The sequence below is a fragment of the Peromyscus eremicus genome, chromosome 8a, assembly GCF_949786415.1.
Source record: "Peromyscus eremicus chromosome 8a, PerEre_H2_v1, whole genome shotgun sequence".
NCBI classification, from domain to species: Eukaryota; Metazoa; Chordata; class Mammalia; order Rodentia; family Cricetidae; genus Peromyscus; species Peromyscus eremicus.
Window position 1 is genome coordinate 79,413,672 of NC_081423.1, and position 20,428 is coordinate 79,434,099.

General features: G+C 50.6%; 1 protein-coding gene across 7 annotated transcripts; it reads right to left on the minus strand.

Annotated features, from left to right (window-relative positions):
- Positions 1 to 6,647: 6,647 nt before the first annotated feature.
- Positions 6,648 to 19,157, minus strand: Nfe2l1 (NFE2 like bZIP transcription factor 1). 7 transcript variants are annotated; one of them, XM_059271627.1, is made up of 6 exons: positions 19,073 to 19,157; positions 16,417 to 17,439; positions 11,225 to 11,440; positions 10,733 to 10,822; positions 10,377 to 10,535; positions 6,648 to 9,745 (listed from the first exon to the last, which is right to left on the minus strand). In XM_059271627.1, the coding sequence occupies exons 2-6, from the start codon at positions 16,924 to 16,926 to the stop codon at positions 8,402 to 8,404; spliced, it is 2,319 nt and encodes a 772-aa protein (XP_059127610.1). In that variant the 5' UTR covers positions 16,927 to 17,439; positions 19,073 to 19,157; the 3' UTR covers positions 6,648 to 8,401. The 7 variants fall into 7 exon arrangements, with proteins under 7 accessions (XP_059127610.1, XP_059127611.1, XP_059127609.1 ...); XM_059271628.1 differs by having other exon boundaries at positions 19,069 to 19,129; XM_059271626.1 differs by lacking the exon at positions 19,073 to 19,157 and adding an exon at positions 18,665 to 18,795.
- Between the last annotated feature and the right edge of the window lie 1,271 nt (positions 19,158 to 20,428).

Consider the following 20,428-nt stretch of genomic DNA (forward strand, 5'->3'; position numbering starts at 1 on the left):
AAACTCAGATCTGCCTTCCAAGTGCTGAGATTACTGACAATTTTCTAAAGACCAATTAGCACATTTCCAGGTAAGAAGTTTAAGAGTAAAATTGTCTTAAGTGATTGTTGTAGATGCACATGCAAAACTGTTAATTATAAATAGGTACAACAAAGTTGGGGAGATGGCCCAGCAGTTAAGAGTGCTTGCTGCTCTTACAAAGGACTGGAGCTGGGTTCCCGTCACCCATGTCCTTCCACACATAATATAGCCCCAGGGAACCAATGTCCTCTTCTGGTCTCCACAGGCAACCCAACATGTGTGCATACACATAGACACATACATAAATGATAGATGGCTTCCATGAAATCTCACCATCATGGACCCAGAACTTGTTAATATGGCAATAGGGTTGTCTGCCTTGTGCATTCGCCAAGTGTTTTCCCAACTGAGCTCTATCGCCAGCCTTTTTTCTTTCTAGATAGGGTCTCACTAAGTCACCCAAGTTACTATTGAACTCTCATCATGCCTTAGCCTGGTAGGTGCTGGGATTACAAGTGTGGGCCACATACCAGTATCTTGGTGTCCTGTAACTGTCAGAACCTGTTACAATCTTGCTCTTCCCCCTGACTTCAGTTAAATTGGTTAATATTGTAAGTGAACTATGCAGTGACCACAGAAACACTTGGAAGTCCTTTCTTTCATGTGTGGATGTTTGCACGTGTAGGAGTGTGCACGTGTCTGAAGGCTAGAGGTTGATGTGTCCACTTTATTTTACTGAAGCAGGGTATCTTTTGTGGTTTGTGGGGCAAGTGCTTTCTCAACTGAGCCATCTCTCCAGCCTTGAAACCTCTCTGCCGCTGACTTTCAAGTACTCCGATTTGCAAAGGCAAAAATCTACCAATTTAATTTTTTAGCAGCTAATTTTTTTTTTTAATTTTCTGTATTCAGTGTTCTATCTGCATGTATGCTTTTATGTCAGAAGAGGGCATCAGCTCCCACTGTAGATTGTTGTGAGCCACCATGTGGTTGCTGGGAATTGAACTCAGGACCCCTGGAAGAGCAGCCAGTGCTGTTAACTGATGAGCCATCTCTCCAGCCCCTGCCCCTACTTTTTAAGACATGATCTCCTAAGAGTTTACTTGGTAGCTGAAAATGTCCTTGAACTCCTGATCCTCCTGGTCCACCTCTCCAAGTACTGGGTTTACAGGCCTTATGTCACCAGCTTTTTCATGGATGTTGAGGGATCAATCAGATCCTCATGCTTGAGGAGCAAGCACTTTACTATAGTAATTTCCCCAGTCCCTTGCTTTACTTATGAGGTGGGGGGCATACATATGCCATGGTGTTGTGTGGAGATCAGAGAACAGCTGGCAGGAGTGGGTACTCCCTCCACCATGAGGGTCCCAAGGATCAAGCTCAGATCATAACACCCTTACCCACTGAGCAGCCCCATCTTGATAATCCTTGTTTTTTGTTTTGGAAAAGGTCTATGTAGCCCTGGTCATCCTGGAACTCACTATACAGACAAGGCCTGTCTCTGCCTCTAAAGTAAAGGTGTGTGCCACCACACTTGGCCTTTTTTTCCCTAAAAACAGGCTCTCATTTGTCTAGTCTGGAACTTACCATTATAGCTCAAGCTGGCCTTGAACTAACAATGGCAATCTTGCCTCAACCTGCTGAGTACTCAAATTACAGGCAAGAACCATCATCTAAATAGAATGCTAGATTCTACAGCTTCACCAGTCAGTCCTATTTAAAGGTGTTGTTGTTAAGAGATGGAGTTTTATGTAGCATGGGCAATGAACTAATCTTGCTGCCATCCCCCAAGTACTGGGGCTAGAAGACTGCCCTACCCCTGGATCATGCAGTGCTGGGGCTGAAACCTGGGGCTTTCATGTTGGACTCCACCAAAGGAGCCACATCTCCAGCTTCCTCTGCTCATTTTGATGTTAACCTTTGACAATCTGGTGTTCGCCTGTGTGCCTAGCACATCTTAACAGTCCCTTGTGACACTGGATCTGCATTACAAAGCATTCATAATGAAAGAGGAAGTAAGAGAAATTGCTGCTACAGAATCATTTGCAGCTAGAATTCTGAAATACACACTTAGCTTTTTCCTCCCTGTGTGTATGTCCTAGAACTCAACAATTCTGCCTCGGCCTCCCAAGTGCTGGGATTACAATGTCACCACATCCAGCTTTCCTCCGAACTTGAATGTAAGCCAATCAAGACACTTTATAAGGAAAGTATCAAGTGATTTCAGTTATGTGAGCACACTGAGCATTACTTAGGCCAGTGGTTCTCAACCTTCCTAATGCTGCAACCCTTTAATTTGGTTCCCTATGGTGGTGACCCCCAACCATAAAATTATTTCCATTGCTACTTCATAACTGTAATTTTGCCGTTATGAGTCATAATGTAAATATGTTTTCCAATGGTCTTAGGCAGACCCTATGAAAGGGTCATCCGACAAACTCAAGGGGTCACCACCCAGATATTAAGAACCACTTAGACCAACCCGTATGGTATAGCCTGGTACACACCTAGGCTGTACAGTACTTGCAGCACATCACTGACAAACGCAGTCGTTATGTGGGACTTGGCTACAGATAACCACTCAGGCCAGCACTGTGCAACAACTATTAGGTAGAACCATTCTAGTGTTCTGGTATTGGACTCAGTAGCAGTCCCTTCAGATCTGCACATCTACACCACTGGAATATTCTCCAAGTTACTACCTCCTTACCAGTTGTTTTAAGTCCATCTCCTTTAGTAAGTAGTGGTCCTGTCAATTTCCTGCTAAATGATGAAAGCAAATGAAATGAAATCTTCCTGCTGAGATGAAAAGTACAGTTGGCCTCTATCCACAGGGGCAGGCCTGTTCGCTTTGTTAGGCAGAAAAGCAAGGCCAAAATGGTAAGTTTCGACTATGTGTTGGTATTTTTTTTTTCTTGTGTTTTCAATACTTGGAATCAAACTCAGGGCCTTATGTGTGCTAGCTAAGTACTCCACCAGTGATCTACACCCCAGCCCTGTGGGTTTTGTTTGTATTAAAAGCCTCAGTTTGCATTACGTTCTTTTTGGTGTATGGTAGTTTATAATAGTACCAAAGCCATTGCTTCCCAAAATCACTTTATTGTTGTTTTGAGACAGAGTATGTAGTAGACCAGGCTGGCCTCCACTCACAGAGATCCTCCTGCCTCTGCCTCTAAGTGTTCCAATTAAACATGTGCACTACCATGCCCAGCAAGTTGTTTTAAGATTTGTTTTTAATTTATGTGTATGTGTGTGTGCACCATGTTTGAGGGTACCGAGAGACGCCAGATCCCCTGGAGCTGGAATTACAGGTAGTTGTTGAGCTACATGGTATGGATGTTAGAAGCCAAATCAGGTCCTCTAGAATAGCAGCAAGGGTTCTTCCCTACTGAGCCCTCTCTTCAGGGACCCCAAAATCAATTTTACTTACTTTTTTTTTTTTTTTTTTGGACACAGGGTTATGTTGTATAGCACTGGCTATCTATTATTATTATTATTATTGTTTTGTTTTCTTTTTTGTTTTTGTTTTTGTGAGACACGGGTTCTCTTTGTAGTTTTCGTGCCTGTCCTGGATCTTGCTCTGTAGACCAGGCTGGCCTCGAACTCAGAGATCTACCTGCCTCTGCCTCCCAAATGTTGGGATTAAAGGTGTGCACCCACTTGCCTGGTCCCAAATGGATGTTTAAATTGTAGTTTGACTTTCACCAAGCCTGGCGTATTTTCTGTTTGCACAGTCTAAGTCAGGCTGGCCAACTCTGAGGCCTGGCACTGGCACAGTAGTCCATTGTTTCAAATAGTAATTACTACATCAGCTATATCTGAGGGCTGGAAGAGATGGCCAGTGGTTTCAAACATATATTGAAACAGAAAGTAGAGACTATGTGGGCTAGGAATGTGACTCAGTTGGTAAAGAGCTTGCCTACTATATACAAAGACCAAGGTTTGATCCTAAGCACTACATAAACCAGGTCAGGAGACAGGAGGATCAGAAGTTCAAGATCATTCTTGGCTCTCTACAAAGTTTGAGGCTAGCTTAGGCTACATAAAAAACATCCTGGGGTTGCAGAAATGGATGAACATAGCCAGGCACACAATTTTAATTCCAGCACTCGGGAGGCAGAGGCAGGCAGATCTCTGTGAGTTCGAGGACAGCCAGGTCTGCAGACCGAGTTCTAGGACAGGCTCCAAAGCTACACAGAGAAACCCTGTCTCGAAAAACCCAAAATAAATAAATAAATTCCCAGAACCTGTGACTGACTCCAGGGCATCTGACCCCCTTTTGTCTTCCATGGGCACCTGCACACACACAATATATGTGTATTTAATATAGAAAAAAAATCAGGGAAAAAAAGGCATGGTGGCATACACCAATAATCCCAGCACTCAGGAGGCTCTGTCAGAAGGACAGCCATAAGTTTGAGGCCAGCCTGGGCTATATAAATATCTATCTAAATAAATAAATAAATTTTTATTTTATTTTATGCCAGACATGGTAGTACACACCTTTCTTAATCCCAATACTCAGGAGGCAGAGGCAACCAGAGCTTTGAGTTCAAGGCCATCCTGGTCTACATAGTGAGTTCTAAGCCAGCCAGAACTACACAGTAAGACCATGTCTCAAAAAATAAATTAATAAACCACTTTTTTAAAACAAGCTCTGTGCCGACATTCTGGAGACAACTTGTGTGCTCTGCTTTTTTTAACCAGTGCGGTCAGACGGGACCTTTCAAAAGCAGCTCTAGAAAAACGGGCTAGACCTGAACTCATTATCTCATATGGACACACGGGGTCCCTAAATGTTCATGTGCAATTGCAAATTTCAAAACCAGAGGCAAGATACTGCCATGTGAGGAAGAAAAAGGGTTAAAGGTGCTGGTTCATCATCGTACATCGATAAAATGACAAGTCAGTTTGTGGGGACTCCTCACTTAACCACATGGATCGATAACAGAAAAAGCAGATTTAACCACTCCCGACGCTAGGCCGTAAGGATTCTGCTACAGAATTTCCATACCTGGTCAGGAGTGGTAATCCATGCCTGGAATCCTAGCACTTGGGAGACTAAGGCAGGAGGAATGCCATGGGTTGGAGGCCATCTGGGAAAGACCTGTGGCTGGAGATGGCTGTGGTTAAGAACACTTGCTTGTTAGCTTGGCAGTAGCGCATACCTTTCTCCCAGCATTTGGGGCAGATACATTCGGATCTCTGAGTTCCAGGACAGTGGAGGCTACAGAGAAACCCTGTCTTTTAAAAAAAAGGAAAAAAAAAGAATGCTGCCCTTGCATAGGATCGGGGTTCCATCCACACAGCAGCTCACAACCCTTCCAAGGAATCCAATGCCCTCTCTGGCCTTTGTGAACACCAGGCACACATGTGGCACAGAGATATACATGAAACAAGACATCCATACAACATAAAAATTAAAAATGTTAAATGTTTCTATGCCTGGCTGGGAAAGTGGGCTCTAGAGAGGCAGCCACCAAACTAATAACTACGTGTTCCAGTTACACATTACAATTACAGGGTCTCACTATATAACCCAGGGTGGCCTCAAACTTGCAACCCTCCTACCTTATCAGCTCAAGTGCTGGGATTATATCCACTATTCACAGAGGCTAATTTCTTTTCAAATACTGAAAAAGCCTCTGCTTCACTGATGAGACAGACCCATGCTGAACAGTTTGATACCGTGGATTGGTCTCTTAAGAGTAAGCCATGGGCCGGGCAGTGGTGGCGCACGCCTTTAATCCCAGCACTCGGGAGGCAGAGCCAGGCGGATCTCTGTGAGTTCGAGGCCAGCCTGGTCTACAGAGCAAGATCCAGGACAGGCACCAAAACAACACTGAGAAACCCTGTCTCAAAAAACCAAAAACCAAAAAAAAAAAAAAAAAAAGAGTAAGCCATGGAAAAATCTTTTGGGTGAAGTTTAGGGACTGACTGCTGAACCGAGACAAAGCAAGCTTTCCGAAAGTATGGCCACCCAAGGTTCCACTGCAGAGATGAGCTGGTCAAAACTAAGGCCGGGTCTCCTGTCTGCTGCCACCTCTCCTACCGTCTTAGGTCAATGGGTTAATACTGGGGTGCGGGGGGTGGGGTGGGATGTATTTCCAAGACAGGGTTTCTTTGTGTAGCCCTGGCTGTCCTGGAATTCACTCTGTAGAGATCCACCTGCCTCTGCCAACCGACTGCTGGGATTAAAGGCATGCATCACCACCCGACTGATTTCACAAATTTTCAAATCACGACTCCAGTCCAGTGCTCTGTATCTCTCCAGCAGGTAAAGCTACTAAAGAAATTAACAGAATTGTCAAGCTTTAAAAATGTAGCAAGTGGACAGGTAAGAGCTAGATGATACCACCTCTTCAAGAAATGGAAAGCCAAAAAGAAAAAAAAAAATTGCAGACTCCTTCCTTTGAGAAATCTCAGTTGATAAAGCAGGAAGTGTCCGCAGCACCTGCATGGGAGTTCAATGCAATGTTCCTTTGTCTTTGTCAACCTCCACCCACCTCCCCATGGGAACTCTACCTGAACCACACAATGGCCAATCTTCCCCTACAGGGCCCGTTTCCTGGACTCTCATCTGAATTCAAAAGGGAAGGGGGGAGAAAAACTGCACTTAAGCTGAATCATCCATTTTATTTGATTTTATTTTGTCATGTGCTCACAGCATTTCTCTCTCTCCTCTCCCTGGCAGGTCACAGAGATAAATTAAAAATAAAATCTACAAGGAAAATAATTTATAAAAAGCACTCCCAGGTTCACGCTTTCTATCCCTATTGCTCAGTTAGGAAACTCCTCCCTGCACAGGGAGGAGAATCAGTGCTTCCCCCTGACTCACCCCTGCTAGTTGGGGGGCAGACAGTACTCCAGAGCTGACCAGGATTGGGGGGGAGGGCGCGGCAGTGGCAAGTGACCCAAAAAAAAAAAAAAAAAGACACTGGTCCTGGAACCATCTGGCTACTACCTTGGTGCTGCTGCCCTCTGCCTCCCCAGGGCTGTCCTTCAGGAGCCCAGGCGAACCAGGCTGTGAAGCAGCTGCCTGAAGCTGAAAGCCTAGTGGAGGGGCATCTCCAGCCGTTTCATGCATTTCTCATTTTCCTAGAAAGAAACCCAAAAAAGAAAACAAGACAAGACCTCGGGACAGAGGAGAAAAATCCCAAGTGTTTACACAGTTACACGGAGTCTTTATGGCAAAGAGAACATTTAGCAGCTTTGAATATTGGGGCATCTTCTTCTTACTCAACACAAGCATCCTAGGCCCTATAAGTGAAACAGGGCACACGCCCTAAAAAATCAAAGCGCAAGAAAGTCTAAGAGGACTAGGTTTTGTTGCTGGGGTTTATAGGTTTTTGTTTTCCCCCAGTGACAAGGCCAGGTGTTAGTAGGCAGAGGGGCCTGAGGGAAGATCACTTCCCAATGTTGTGCTGAACAGTGCCTGGAGGTCACTGAGCTGGCTTCTCCCTCCACACCATCACCTTGCTTCTGTTTAGCCCCTGCAGAGGAAGCTGTAGGCCAGGTTCCGGGTACTGCCAGAGTAGCACCCCACTCCAGAGAGCTCTAGGCAGCTAGTGAGGGTGGGTACCACAAAAGGGGGAGAGTGGGAAGAGAACAGCATTTCCATGCAGGCTCTTAGGTGGTGGCTAGGGAGGGAGGGGGCTGTGGCAGGGCAGTGAGTGACATGCTTGATGTTGGGGCTGCTGCAACACAGGCCTCTTTATCACTGTCTATACCCTCTGCCCTCCTCTGGCCTGAAAACAAGTCAATGTTGGGTCCCCCACAGCCCCCCGTTTAAGTAACTAAAACAACATAGGTGCCATCCAAGAGCTTCTTCCCCTTCAGGGATGACAGAGTTCAAGAAACAGTTAAAAAGCCCTTCCACGGCCCCACCATGTCTGTGTTTCCATACCAGTAACTTCACTTAGGCCCACTGGAGTCACACTCACTGCCTGGAATGCTGGCCAAGGCCCTTAACAGTCCCTCTGATTTTTCTGACTGCTTTGATTTTAGGGGATTTCCTTCCTTTTCTCCTTCCAGGAATGAGACTTTCCACTACTTTCTCTGTTCTCCCAAGTCCTCCTTTTCCCTTTCACTCCACACAGCCCCTCTACCTCCAGCATGCCAACACCACCCTTCCCTCAGGAGAAAGAAGGGAGTAGGCTGGGGACCCCAATCACTCAAATAGTCTGGTCATTTCCACCCACTCCCAGTGGGGAAGCTAAGCCAGACAGCGCCTGCGCCCGCCTCTTCTGTGCACTGACCCGCAGTCATCCCATCTGAGAAGATATATTGGATAAGAAGGCATTTAAGTCCCCAATGTTAGGTCCAGGCCCAGCCCTTCTCCAGTTTCTGTCTTAGTGAGCGTCCACCCCCTGCCTCCCCTGGCTCACTTCCTCCGGTCCTTTGGCTTTCTCTCCTGTCGCCGGGCCTGCTGGTCAGCCATTGTGCGAGGGATGAGGAGGACACTGCCATCCCCAGCATACTGAAGCGCATACTGACTGGGTGAGTAGGGCCTCCCGTTCTCATCCCGCAGCCGCCCAAACACCTCCTGGTATAAGCTCTGGACCTTCTGCTTCATCTGTCGCAGTGACCGCAGGAACTCTACCTTTTCTCGGAGCAACCGGGCCTTGTCTCGCTGCAAGTCCTCCACATCACGTTCTAGGTTCAGGATGGTATCCAGCTTGCGCTTGCGGCAGTTCTGTGCAGCCATCTTGTTCTTGCCCCGGCGCCGGATGTCCCGGATGAGGCTCAGCTGGGCCTCGCTCAGCTGGTATTTGGACAGCAGCTCATTGAATTCCTCTACAGGTAGGTTGATGATTTTGTCATTGGTGAATGGGATCTTCATGGCTCGGGCTCTGTGCTCATCTCGGCTCATCTGCTTGTCCAGGAAGTCAGCCTGCTTTTCTTTGCTACCTTTCTTGAGGGTGCTGGGTGGTGGTAGATCAGCAGAGTCAAGGGCACTGGGTGCCATATTGTAGGTGTGATTGTGGCCCACATGCTCTAAGTAGGGAAGGCAAGAGAGCTGAGAAGGGTCCTGGTAGCTCATGCGGCAGAACTTGGAGTATTCCGGCTGGTAACCCACTGCACCCTCAGCCTCTTCTAGATCTAGCGTCTCAGAGTCAGAGCTGTAACCGACAGCACCTTCCTCAGAAAAGGAAGAAGAGGCAGAGGAGGAAGCAGAAGAGGAGGAGGAGGTGGAAGAAGAGGAAGAAGAGCTGCCTTCAGAGCTGCTCAGGGAGGAAGGGCTATGGCTGGAGTCCAAGGAGAGGCCTGAGTCAGAGTCAAACTCCTCCTCAAGCTGGGAGGCCTGCACCGGGTTGAAGCCCTCCTCAATGGCCAGGTCCATCAGGCTGATTTCATCCAGCATCGCTTCATCTAACAGGCCCCCCAGGGGGTCAGGCAGCTCAGGGCCTGATGTGTCATTGGTTGTGCCATTGAGCTGGGATGGAAAGAAAAGCCCTGCTAGGTTGGTAGAGCCAAAGGTGGAGTTGAGGCTGGTAGAGTTGCTGGGGACGAGTGGAAGCAGGGTGGAGCTGCTGGCCACAGGTAGGCTCTCCACCTCGGGGCTGAAGAGGGAGAAGTCCTGGCTGCAGCCACCCAGGGATGCCTGATGCAGGCTGACATTCTGATTGATAGGAGTGTTGGGCGCAAGGCTGTAGTTGGTGCTAAGAGGGTCTCCAGGAGGGGCATTGTACAGAATTTCACTTGCTGATGTATTCACTTCCATAGCCTGGAAGGGATGGAGAATCGTACCAGCATTCAAAAGGAGCAAACTCACACCCTGCAGGCCCCTGACTGAAGCACAGCTCCCTGGGCAAAAGAGCAAGAAACTGGACAGCAAAGCCCCTAGCTTGGACCAGTAGGCTCAGCACAAGGGGTTCCTTCACCCTAATGCAGGACTGACCGGCTCCTGATCATGTGTGGCTAGATTCCCCTGTCTTGGAGTGACATTTCTGACCTTCCACTGCCCACACTGAACAACTGAGGGCTAAAGGGAACTCTGGTAGATCTCGTGCCTCACAAGTACCCTGGGCCCCATCCCTAGCACTGTAAAAAAAGAAAACAACAAAGGGCTAGGTAGAGACTGGCAGGCCACAGGGGACAGCAATGGCGATAAAGCAGTGAGAGTGGCAGCTGTCTGCCTGTCTGCCTAACGGAAGAGAAGGTGCAACTCCAAGACAGGCCATGCTTTGGAAGGCTTCGTACCGAGTTATAGCTCAATCCCGCCCAGCCCCAAGGGACACCTGGAGTCACCCCTCCCAAATGTCTCTACTTTCCTAATGACTAGCCAGGGGGCACGTGACTACATGCTGGGACACCTACACAGAACCCTGCAGCCTGTGCTTTTCTGACAATCCTACCTGCATTTCCATGATGGACATGAGATCTTGCCACTGCTGTTCCAAATCAAATGGTGACTCTGTCCCCGTCAGAAGAGGAGATAGAAGGCTGTTCTGAAGGGTGGGGGACTCGCTCTCACTAGGCACTGCTTCTGCGATGCTGGGAACGTCTGCTGGGAACTGAGGCAGAGCACAGGCTTAACCGTGGGGAGACTCCCCTTTGCTCTCTCACTAGCGACTACCATCTGGCCCCGTCTCTTTCTCTGAACTCACCCCCAGCAGCCAGGCTAAGGCCAGAATCAAGGGCTGGCCCTGCAGCTCGGGGGGTGTTGTACGGGTTGTGCTATCTGCTCAGTGGGCTCTCTGGTCCTGCTCACCTCAGCATTCTCTCCAAAGGGGCGGGTGACCTCCAGCAGCCTAAGACACTTTTCCAAGGACAGGGCTGTCTGATCCTCCCCACCAGGCACCTGTGGCAACAGCAACTATAAGTCTGACTGGCCTGGGTCCTGGCTGTCTAGGACTGATACCTCTTCCCAAGAGGTCTGCAGTGTCTCAGCCATTCTGAATGGTGGACCTTCGTCCCATACTCCCAGGGACAAGAGCAGGGATTGACACAAGTGTCCTAAGATGCTAGACACTTTGCCTGTCTGCAATGTATACTGCCAAGACCTGGTGCTTCTGAGTCCATTGCTCCTCCCCTCCCCACTCCCGTCACCCAGCCACTGTGCCTTTATAGAACCCACGCCAAAACACAATCAGGTCCACCGCAAAGACACAACTCTCCTCCAGAGCAAGTTTTCTGGAAGAGCTCCAGCCTGGTGTGTCTGGGGGGCGGGGAGAGCGGAGACCAGTGTCGGAGGCGGCAATACCTGTGCAAGGAAGCTCTCCCCAGTCTCTCCATCTACTAGCAGGTCTCGGGCCAGAGCTTCCGCGCCCTCGCCTGCCCAGGTGTCCTCTCGTTCTCCTCCATCTTGTAGTTCCTTATCCACATCCTGCTCCTTCTGGCGATGACTGTAGTCAAAAACCTCACGCCCAGCCCCCAGATCAATATCCTGTCGCCAAAGGATGTCAATCAGATCTATATCCTGAAAGACAGACCAAGATGACTTTAGCTTTCAAGAAGCCCCCCGCTCCAGGGGGGAGCTCCCTGTCCTACCCCCTCAGAGGTCCCACCTAGTGACATTCCAGTTAGTCCTGGGTGGGGCTCTACCCAGGCCTGTGCCTGTCAGCCTTTCTCCCTTGCTTCCTCTGACCAGTAAGGCATCATTCGTCCATTCCCAGGCAATCTTCCACCAAAAAAAGAGTCATTAGTAAAAACTACTAACATATCTAGCGCCACACAGGTCTTCAGGTTTAGGATGTGGGCCAGAGTCACACCCAGACTAAAGGGCAGGGCTGCATCACCTCTAATAAGGAAGAGGAGGAAGCAAGAGAGCCCTCTCATTTTAGGAGTAGGAGACCCTGCAAACAGACTGCCTGACTCCCGCAAGCAAGGGCAAAGTGCCCTGTGGAATTGCTTAGCAGTGACCAGGCTTGCATCAGCCTGTGGTGCCACTGTATTTGCATAAAGGGGTGGGGTGGCCTGGAGAGGAAAATCCCTGCATTTCCAACCACCTGATGCAACCAATGACAGCGACAGGCTGTCTCCAGCCCTTCCTACAGCCATTCCCCTTCACTGGCTGACAGCTGGAGTAAGCTTGAACATCCACAACTATTAAAGGCCCAGCCTCACCTCAAGATCCGTCCGTGACAGAATTCAACTGATCCTAGCAAGCTGCCTCATTCCCAAGGGATCCTCAGACAGTCAGATGATCCCCACTACACACTCCACCCCTGCTCAGGCCAATCTCACTGTATCCCCTTACACCAATGCTACCTCCATCCCTCCCTCCCATACCACACCCCAGGACTCACCAGCTCCCCATCAGTCAACCCACTCAAGGACACAACTCTCATCATTGCTGAGCTCTGCCTGCAACCTTGGACATTAAAATGCCCCCTTCCACTTTGTTCTGTGGCTCCTAGACAGTTCCTGCACCAAGTGCCACCCCCACTGACATCAGCACAGAACCCCAATAGAGTCATTTGGATTTCCTATATATACCCCTCCCTTTAGGAGTCTTCCCAACAAGCCTGAAGAGACCCTCAAGTGTTGCCTTCCATTTAGAGATTTAAAAGCACACACTTTCCATTGAAAAGTATCTTTAGACGAGACCCACCTCTGTACCCCCAAGCAGGGACGGTACTTTCCTATCACCACCTACTCCATCCTAAGACCCCTAAGACCTCCCACATATACCTCTCCCTTGAGTCTCCCACCATACACCAACCTGAACAGAAGCCCTGGACCCAGGAGCAGAGGGGGGCTGGGCCACCCGGTGACCAGCCAGCCAAGAGTTAAGTGGCCTGTCTTTGGCATGGCCCCCACCACTGTGAGAGCTGCGATCCAGGCGGGTCATGGTCTGCGAGAGGAGCCCCAGGGCAGCCGGTGCCGGTAAGCCGGACAGGGGGCTGCAAGGAGCTCGTGGCTTGCAGGAAGCACACCAGGCTGGAAGGGTGGCCCCTTGGTAGCTCCGAGGGGCCCGAGGAAGGTGCCCCGCCCGTGCTGCTGCCTGGGCGGCCCAGCCCAGCCCCCTTCCTCCATCCTGGAGCAGCCCCCTCCCACCTCACAACCCCAGTTCCACTCAGGCGCCCAGCAGCCCCCACCCTAAGCTCACCGCAGAGGCTGCAGTGAGTCGGGACTCCCACCCCATGCTCCGTGCTCACGCTGCAGAGGAAAGAGAGCTACCTCCTGGGCCTGTCCTCCCGCTCCTCCCTCTCCCCCTCCCCACGCCCCTCAAACTTGTTACCTAGGCTGCCGCAAGGAGCCAATCCCCTCCCCCTCCCACCCCGCAGGTCACTGCTGAGGCTGCAGAGAGCCAATCCCCTCCCCCAGGTCAGCAGCTGGGGCTGCGGAAAGAGCCAATCCCCGCCCACTGTCGTTACCTAGGCTGCGCCGGGAGCCAATCTCCTCCCCCAAGTCTCCGCTGGAGATGCGGAAGGAGCCAATCCCCTCCCACCGCCTGTTACCTAGCTGCAGAAGGGAGCCAATCTCTGCACCAGGGCAGCTGGAGAAGCTGCCGCAAGGAACCGGCCCATCCCTGGGCCGCCTCCGTCTCCTTGAGGAGATGCACCCAGGGGCGGGCAGCCCCACCCAGCCCAGTCAATCAGCCGGGGTGGTGCAGTAAGAGAGTCCTGGGGGGGAAGGGGTGCCACTCTCCTCCCTCCCTCCTGTCGCATCTTGCTCTCCAGCCCACTCCTGTGACTGGGCAGACACTCCTCCAGAAGCTTCACTAAGAAACTAAATTCTTTGCTGGGAAGTGGAAGGAGTTTTCCCATTCCTTAAGAAGGTTGTGGCCAGTCCTCAAGGCTAGGGATCACAAGCCAGGCTGGGCAGAAACCCAGGGCTCCCAAGCCAAAAAAAAAAAAAAAAAAAAAAGGGCCATGAGCTTTGTCACCCTCAAACAGGCCAGACTGGAGGAAAGGGAAAGCCATCATTACATACATGCGGCATGTCAGTGCAGGCCAGGCCCAGCCCCTGACAAAAGGTGGGGGACAAACAATTCTGAAGCCTAGCCTTAGAGAGACAGGTGCTGGGCACCATCCTGGCCCCAAACATGCCAGTTACCCCCTTTCGTTTTAGCTTTTTCAAAGAACAATTTGTGGTGGGGACGGAGGATCAAGAAGGGGAAAAAAGCATTTGGTGTCCGACCCGGACTAGATCAACCCTGGCAGGGGAGGGGGTAAAACCTGGCAGAATTGGGACTTGAAATTACACGTCTGCCTCCTGAACTGCTTTCTCAGGGGAAACAGCTTTCTCCTCCCCACTACTCCCCCAGAGCCTAAGGTCAGGCCAGAGAGACAGTGTGTCCTCCCTTGGTTACAGCCTGCTTCTTGCCCGGGGAAGAGCTGTAAACAGGCCACCCCTTGCTCTGGGCAGGGTGCCAACCTGGAGGGGAATCCTATCCCTGACAAGGACCTAAGCTATGGCTGTCCATCGAACAGGCCTGGCAGCAGGGAGCACTACCACCCCAGCGATAATACCAGCTCCAGCAGTGCCTGTCACATGCTCTGGACCTGGGTATTTTTATCCCTGAGTTACTGAGGAAATGTTGTTCTAGGCACATCATAATCCTCTCTTCCCTCCTCCCCAGCCGAGGTCCCTCAGGCATGACCCACTCAACTTCCCAAAGGGAGTGGTAAAGGCCTGGGGTCAAGGAAAACACAACCTTCTTTATGACCAAGAAACAGCAAAGCAGATACCAAACTCCATCCCATTCTGCCCAAACACACCCAGTTACATCCCAAACATTCTATATCCCCGAAAAACTCCCTGAAGGCCATTATCAGTGCTAAACCCTGTAGGGTTCTCAGGAGAAGACCGTCCCATGCCATTTGGGGCAGGAATAGGTTTCTTCACATCACTGGACTTCAGAAGCCCATTTGAAAGACAGGATAAGAGAAGTAGAAAAAGGTGAAGTTCAAGTGACACCGCAAGAATCTAAGACACTGCCGAACACGGTGGGACATGCCTGCAATCCCAGCATTTAGGAGAGGCAGAGGTAGAAGTAAGAGAAAGTCACAAGTTCAAGGTTACCCTGGTCTATATAGCAAGATCCAAGCCGGCCAGATCATCTCATAAATATAAAATTTTAAGGATATAAGACAAAAGGCCCAGATAGGCAAAAAAAAAAAAAAAAACAAAAAAAAAACAGGTCAGCCATGCTCCTGACTTCCATGATCAGACAGACAATCCCAGCTTTTCTCACACAGATCCAGTAAGAGCTAGCTGATCTGAGTGGCTTCCCCAATCTTGGTGACTATGTAGTCTGAAGCTGCCCTGTACTGTTTAAGACAGTTAGTAGCATCCCTCCCCACAGCTGTGACAATAAATAAATCAAAATCAAAATCACCCCTAAATGAGGACCATGGACCTAATACAAGCCATATTCTCTGTCAGTCACTAATAAGACAACTGAGATAACGAAAGGGAGACAAAGTGTGGTCTGAGATGATGGGCTCTGCAGCAGCCAACCTTTCACATTCATCAGCCCAGTGCAGCCGGGCGGTGGTGGCGCACACCTTTAATCCCAGCAGAGGCAGAGGCAGAGGGATCTCTGTGAGTTCGAGGCCAGCCTGGGCTACCAAGTGAGTTCCAGGAAAGGCGCAAAGCTACACAGAGAAACCCTGTCTCGAAAAACCAAAAAAAAAAAAAAAAAAATCAGCCCAGTGCAGTGGGTCTTTTTGAGCTCCTAGGGCTTGGGGCAGGCCAAGGCTGTTTCACTACCTAGGTCAGACAGAGGCAGCAGTAGCCATTAGCATCATTAAAGGAAAGGAACTGAATCCTTTTCTACCCAGAAGTTTCTCAGCCCTGTGCCAGGAGCTACAGATCACCTCTCACAGCTCAGAACAAGCTGACCTGGGAAGAGTACAGTTCTATTCTAGCTCCCAGCCTTTTCTGCTCTACTCCCCATAGTGGGCCTTTAGCAAAGAATGGGAGCCTTGGCTCTCCTGGCCAAGAATAACTATCCAAGTCTACCCCTTGGCTCAAGCCCAGGAGAGCTAAAGGGAGTTTACGACACAGGCCTAACCGCAATGGAGAACTTTAGGGTGCAGCATCCATGTTTTAATGCGGGCGGTGGAGGGGACGACGACAAGACAAAATAGGCCACGTAGTATGTGTCTTAGTAACAACACACACTTGATCAAAGCCCATCCTAACACTGCCCTCCCCCATCTACAGCCTCCAGCAGTCATACTGAGATATAAGTGGTAAAAACCCTGGTATGTTCTAGGAACCACCCTGCCCTGACTGTACGTACACTCAGAGGTGGGTCAATGGTTCAAAACATGGAAATGCAGCTCCCAACCCTGAAGTCAGACAATTCAGCCCATTCCTATCCGAGCAGTGCCAGAGGTCCAAACCCTAACCCCAAGGGCTCAGAGTGGCGTCAACAGGCCTCCAGAACCAGCCCACTCCTTCCCAACACCCAGGCCCACCCACCACCACAGGGCCACTAACCTCTTTAGTTAAGTCTCCACCGACGGGAGGGGCCACGGCCCCCAAATCTTCCAAATCTTCACTGAATCCCTGCTCCGCTTCACTTTCTCTCACCCCGTTGTCTGGGCCTGTCACGTCTTGGAGGCCACTGGAACTCTCGAGGACGAGGCCTGAGTTGGGCTGGCTGCCAGAGACAGACCCCTCCGGGTCCCGGTGAACCAACCAAGCATTTACCTCAGTGGTAGGCACCTGGAACCTATCCAGGGCCCTCACATGACTGAGGAGTCGCCGGGCAGTGAAGTAATTGTCCAGGTCTATGCTCTTGGGGTGGATCCCATAGCCATCCAAGGTATTCCTCAGGTTGTGGAACTGGGTCTGAGTATAGGCAGAGCTGGGCCCCAGGATGATCTCCCGGAGTGGGGGGAGCTGTGAGGTCAGGTAAGTATCCACGTCCACCCGAACCCCAATCAGACTCAGCAGAATGGTGAACTGGAGAAGTCCTTCCGTTAAGTATTTCTTCAGAGAAAGCATTGCTGAAGGACCAGAATGTTTATGCTTTTTTGTTTTTAAATCTTCCACAAGACAAATCAAGTCCACTGCTCTGCCACTCCAGCCAGCAGGTTACCCTCCTCAGTAGGAGACCCTGTACCCTACCCTGGCACAACACAGGGGCTGAGCTCCCTGATGGCCCCAGAGGAAAGCACTCCCTGTGGAGCGAAAGCCACACTCCAGACCGCATTCACTCTTGCCTTCTTGACACCTCACCTCTAAAGTTCAGCTGTTACTAACCCAGTCCAGGCCCTCAAGGCCCTCTCAACTTACTGTCTCCAGTCCACATCCAGTCAGCTCCCACTCACATCGGCTGTCCTCTGTGGAGACCCCACTGTAGGCTGTTCGCAGGAACAGCTGGGGAGTGGATTTCTTTCTTTCCTTCCTTCTTTCTCCTTCCTAGGGTTTATTTTCTTTGGCTGGAGCTACAGGTCTTTGTCTTGGGTCAGAGTGTCCCGCCTCCTCTGCACTTACCAGGGGGGTTTCCAGAGAAACCTGAAATGGGAATCACAAGAGCAACGAGGTAAGATTCCATGCTCTTTACATCATGCTCAGGGTAAGAACCTTCAGGGGGAAGGTAGGCAACACATTAAAAGGCTACTTTTACATGGAAAAACCAAGGCAAACCTGTTGTACCAACTAGGGAAGGAAGGAGAGGCCCACTCTCAAGTTACTAAATACTATAATTTTCTATTCTTTTTAAAAGTAGCTCTCTCTGAAGAAGCAGACACTGCACACAGCATTCAAAATATCTTTACTTTGTCTAATTTACCAACACTCCCAACAGAACACATTACCCAGTTTCTAATTTTAGCACGAGAAGCCCATTTCCTATCTCGGAAAAAAAAAAGTTGGTTTCCCCTGTCATTGTCCCTTCCAACTCTAAAGGGGTGGGAGAGATTATGGATAGGAGACCTGTGAAAAGTAGAGGGGGATGTTCAGGCCCCCATCTCACACAAAGAAATATGCCTTTTTGTTTTTCCGACTTTGAAATTTCCCTTTCCTACCATTTTTGCGTTAAAAAAATAAATAAATAAAAGACCAGCCAAATAGCACAGGCCACACAAAAAGCTGAACCATAAGGAGCAGAAGCATTAGCCCAGTCTGGACACAATAATGAGACCGTTTCAATAGCAAAGGAGAAAAAAAAATTTAAAGGGCAAAGACACAGACCACTGGTGCCTAGTTAGAGGTCCTAGGTTCAATCCCAGTACGGCAAAATAAAGAAAGGGGAGAAAAGGTAGAGGAGAGCAGTGGAGGAATCCAGAATTTGAATTCACAGGTTTTATCTTTATTTGCATGACCTTCTGGGCCAAAGAAGGCGGCTACGGCCAAGTTCTCGATCTAAGCTGCCAAGTGGGGAGAAGGTAAATTTGCCTTTCCGTTTCTGGTTTCTACTTCTGAGCTTCCACTAACCTCATAAACCACCTAACTCGGTTGTAACCCACTCTCCGCTTCCCTCTAAAGGTGAAGCGGGATCTACCGGTACGAGGCGCGCGCGCACACACACACACACACACACACACACACACACACACACACCAATCCCCTCATTCGGTTGAGTAAACAGGCCTGCTTCTGACAACCCGCCCGTCCTCACGCAGTTCATTACTAAAACGTCCCAAGTGCCAACGGAGTTCGAGAGAGCGGACAAAGTTCTTCAAAGCCAAGAAGGCCAGAGAGCACCCTGGCCCGAGTCCGGTCCCACCCCGCTCCGTACCCGAGTCTGGCTGGGACCAAGCTGCCATGCCCACTGTCGGCGCCTCGGTTCCAAGCTGTCGGGGACACCAAGCGACAAGTGCTCCTCTCCCGGCCTTGACCCACCCTTAAGAGTGCGCCGCAGCCCGCCCTCGGCTCCCGAAGCCCCACCCCACTCCCCAGGCCGGCCTCACCACGCCCTCCCGTGCCCTCGGCCCTTCTCAGTCCAGCCCACCCAGGAACACGCTCTTTCTGGTCTCGCGTTTCGCTCCTGCCATGTCCGGGGCCCGAGTCGGACTAGGACTCCGCCTGGCCTCCCCCGTCCTGCCTCCTGTCGCTCAATCCCGGCTCGCCGCCCCTCATCCCACAAGCCTCGGCCCTGTTGCGCCTCGGCTCTCTGGTCAGGAAAGGGAATGTGTCAGGTACCCACTGCTGAGGTCGCAGTCCGCCGCTGCCGCCACAGCAGGCCCTCAACCCGAGTCCCGGCCTCGCCGCCGCCGCCGCCGCCACCTCCGGCCGGCCTGGAGCGCCCAGCCTCGGCTTCCCTCCCCGCCCCCTCCTTCCACTGCACTCGGAAACCCGCCCTCCGCGGCCACCCCAGAAACAGTTGCTCCAATCAGCGAGCCGAGACTGCCTCCGTCACCGGATGTCGTTTTGATTGACAGCAAAGAGAACCCAATAGCCGAGCGTGTCCCCGCCTCCTTGGCCCCGTTTTCCCGAGACTGACGTGGAGAACGGTCCAATGAATGTGCAGACCCGCCCCGCGGTATGGGCCCGCCAATGAGTGGGGCGAAGGCCCTAGTGTCCGGCCTTCGGAACCCCTCCGCCGCTCGTCGAAGGCGGGCGGTGTTCTAAGTTAGGCGCTCCTGGTGTGTTGTGTGCCGAGGAATAAGGTCTTTGAAGGCAGAGAAAGTAGTGTTGCCGCCGGAGCCCGCAATTCCATCCTTGAGGGTTCCCACGGTGACTTGCAAAAGTCCAGTGAGACCTAAGGGGGCCGAGGCGGAGCACGGAGCATGTGGCTTTCGTGGTGGCGACGTTCGTGTCGCCATCTTGGGTACTGGCAACGGAAACCGGTACCCCTTCTCTGCCTTAGGGCCTGGCGTGGTAACCTGGGTCGTGCAGGAAGGGTGGTATCTTGTAGCCCAGGCAACAGGCAAATGGCGGAAACTGCCGGGCAGACAGATTATCATGGCCGTAGTGGGATGTTGGTAGTGTGAGAGATGGGACGTAGTCACCATTTTTGTCATCGAAGATACGGCGAACAGCCCCTCCCCCTCCCCTCACCTCTCATACACAGCGTAGTTTTTGCTTTTCAGGAACGTTCCTTAGTTGCCAGAGTTCTCCAATCCCATACACCAATACAACCAAACCATTTTTTGTGACTATCAAATTTAGTATGCTCTCAACATTTGTTAGATTCCAAATTCCAAAGAGAGTCTTGTTTAGTAGTCATGGGGTAGGGACCTGATAACATGCGCTCTTGAGTAATTCTAATGCAGCTGGTCCGAAGACCACATTTAGGAAATCATTGAACTGGAATTTGTGCTGTGTTGCTCCCAACTGTGGGACAGAGGTGAGGTGCCAACTGAGTTCTTGTCTCCTTTAAAGAGGCCATATCTAGTTGACAGTTCATTGCTCATTGCCCTTGTGTAATTAAGGACAAGGCCAACTGATAACAAATAAATTCATGCTGTGTGTGAAAAGTTTAGCCTGAATTTGGAGAGGTTCACAGAGTGTAAAGTACTTTAACGGATATAAATGTGCACCAGCATCTTTTCAATAGGTC

Coding starts and splice junctions, on each gene's coding strand:
- Nfe2l1 (XM_059271627.1), bottom strand. CDS start 16,926: ATGCTTTCTCTGAAGAAATACTTAACGGAAGGACTTCTCCAGTTCACC. Junction 10,536..10,732: donor CCTTTGGAGAGAATGCTGAG/GTGAGCAGGACC, acceptor GCTCTGCCTCAG/TTCCCAGCAGACGTTCCCAG. Junction 9,746..10,376: donor TGTCCATCATGGAAATGCAG/GTAGGATTGTCA, acceptor CATCCCTTCCAG/GCTATGGAAGTGAATACATC.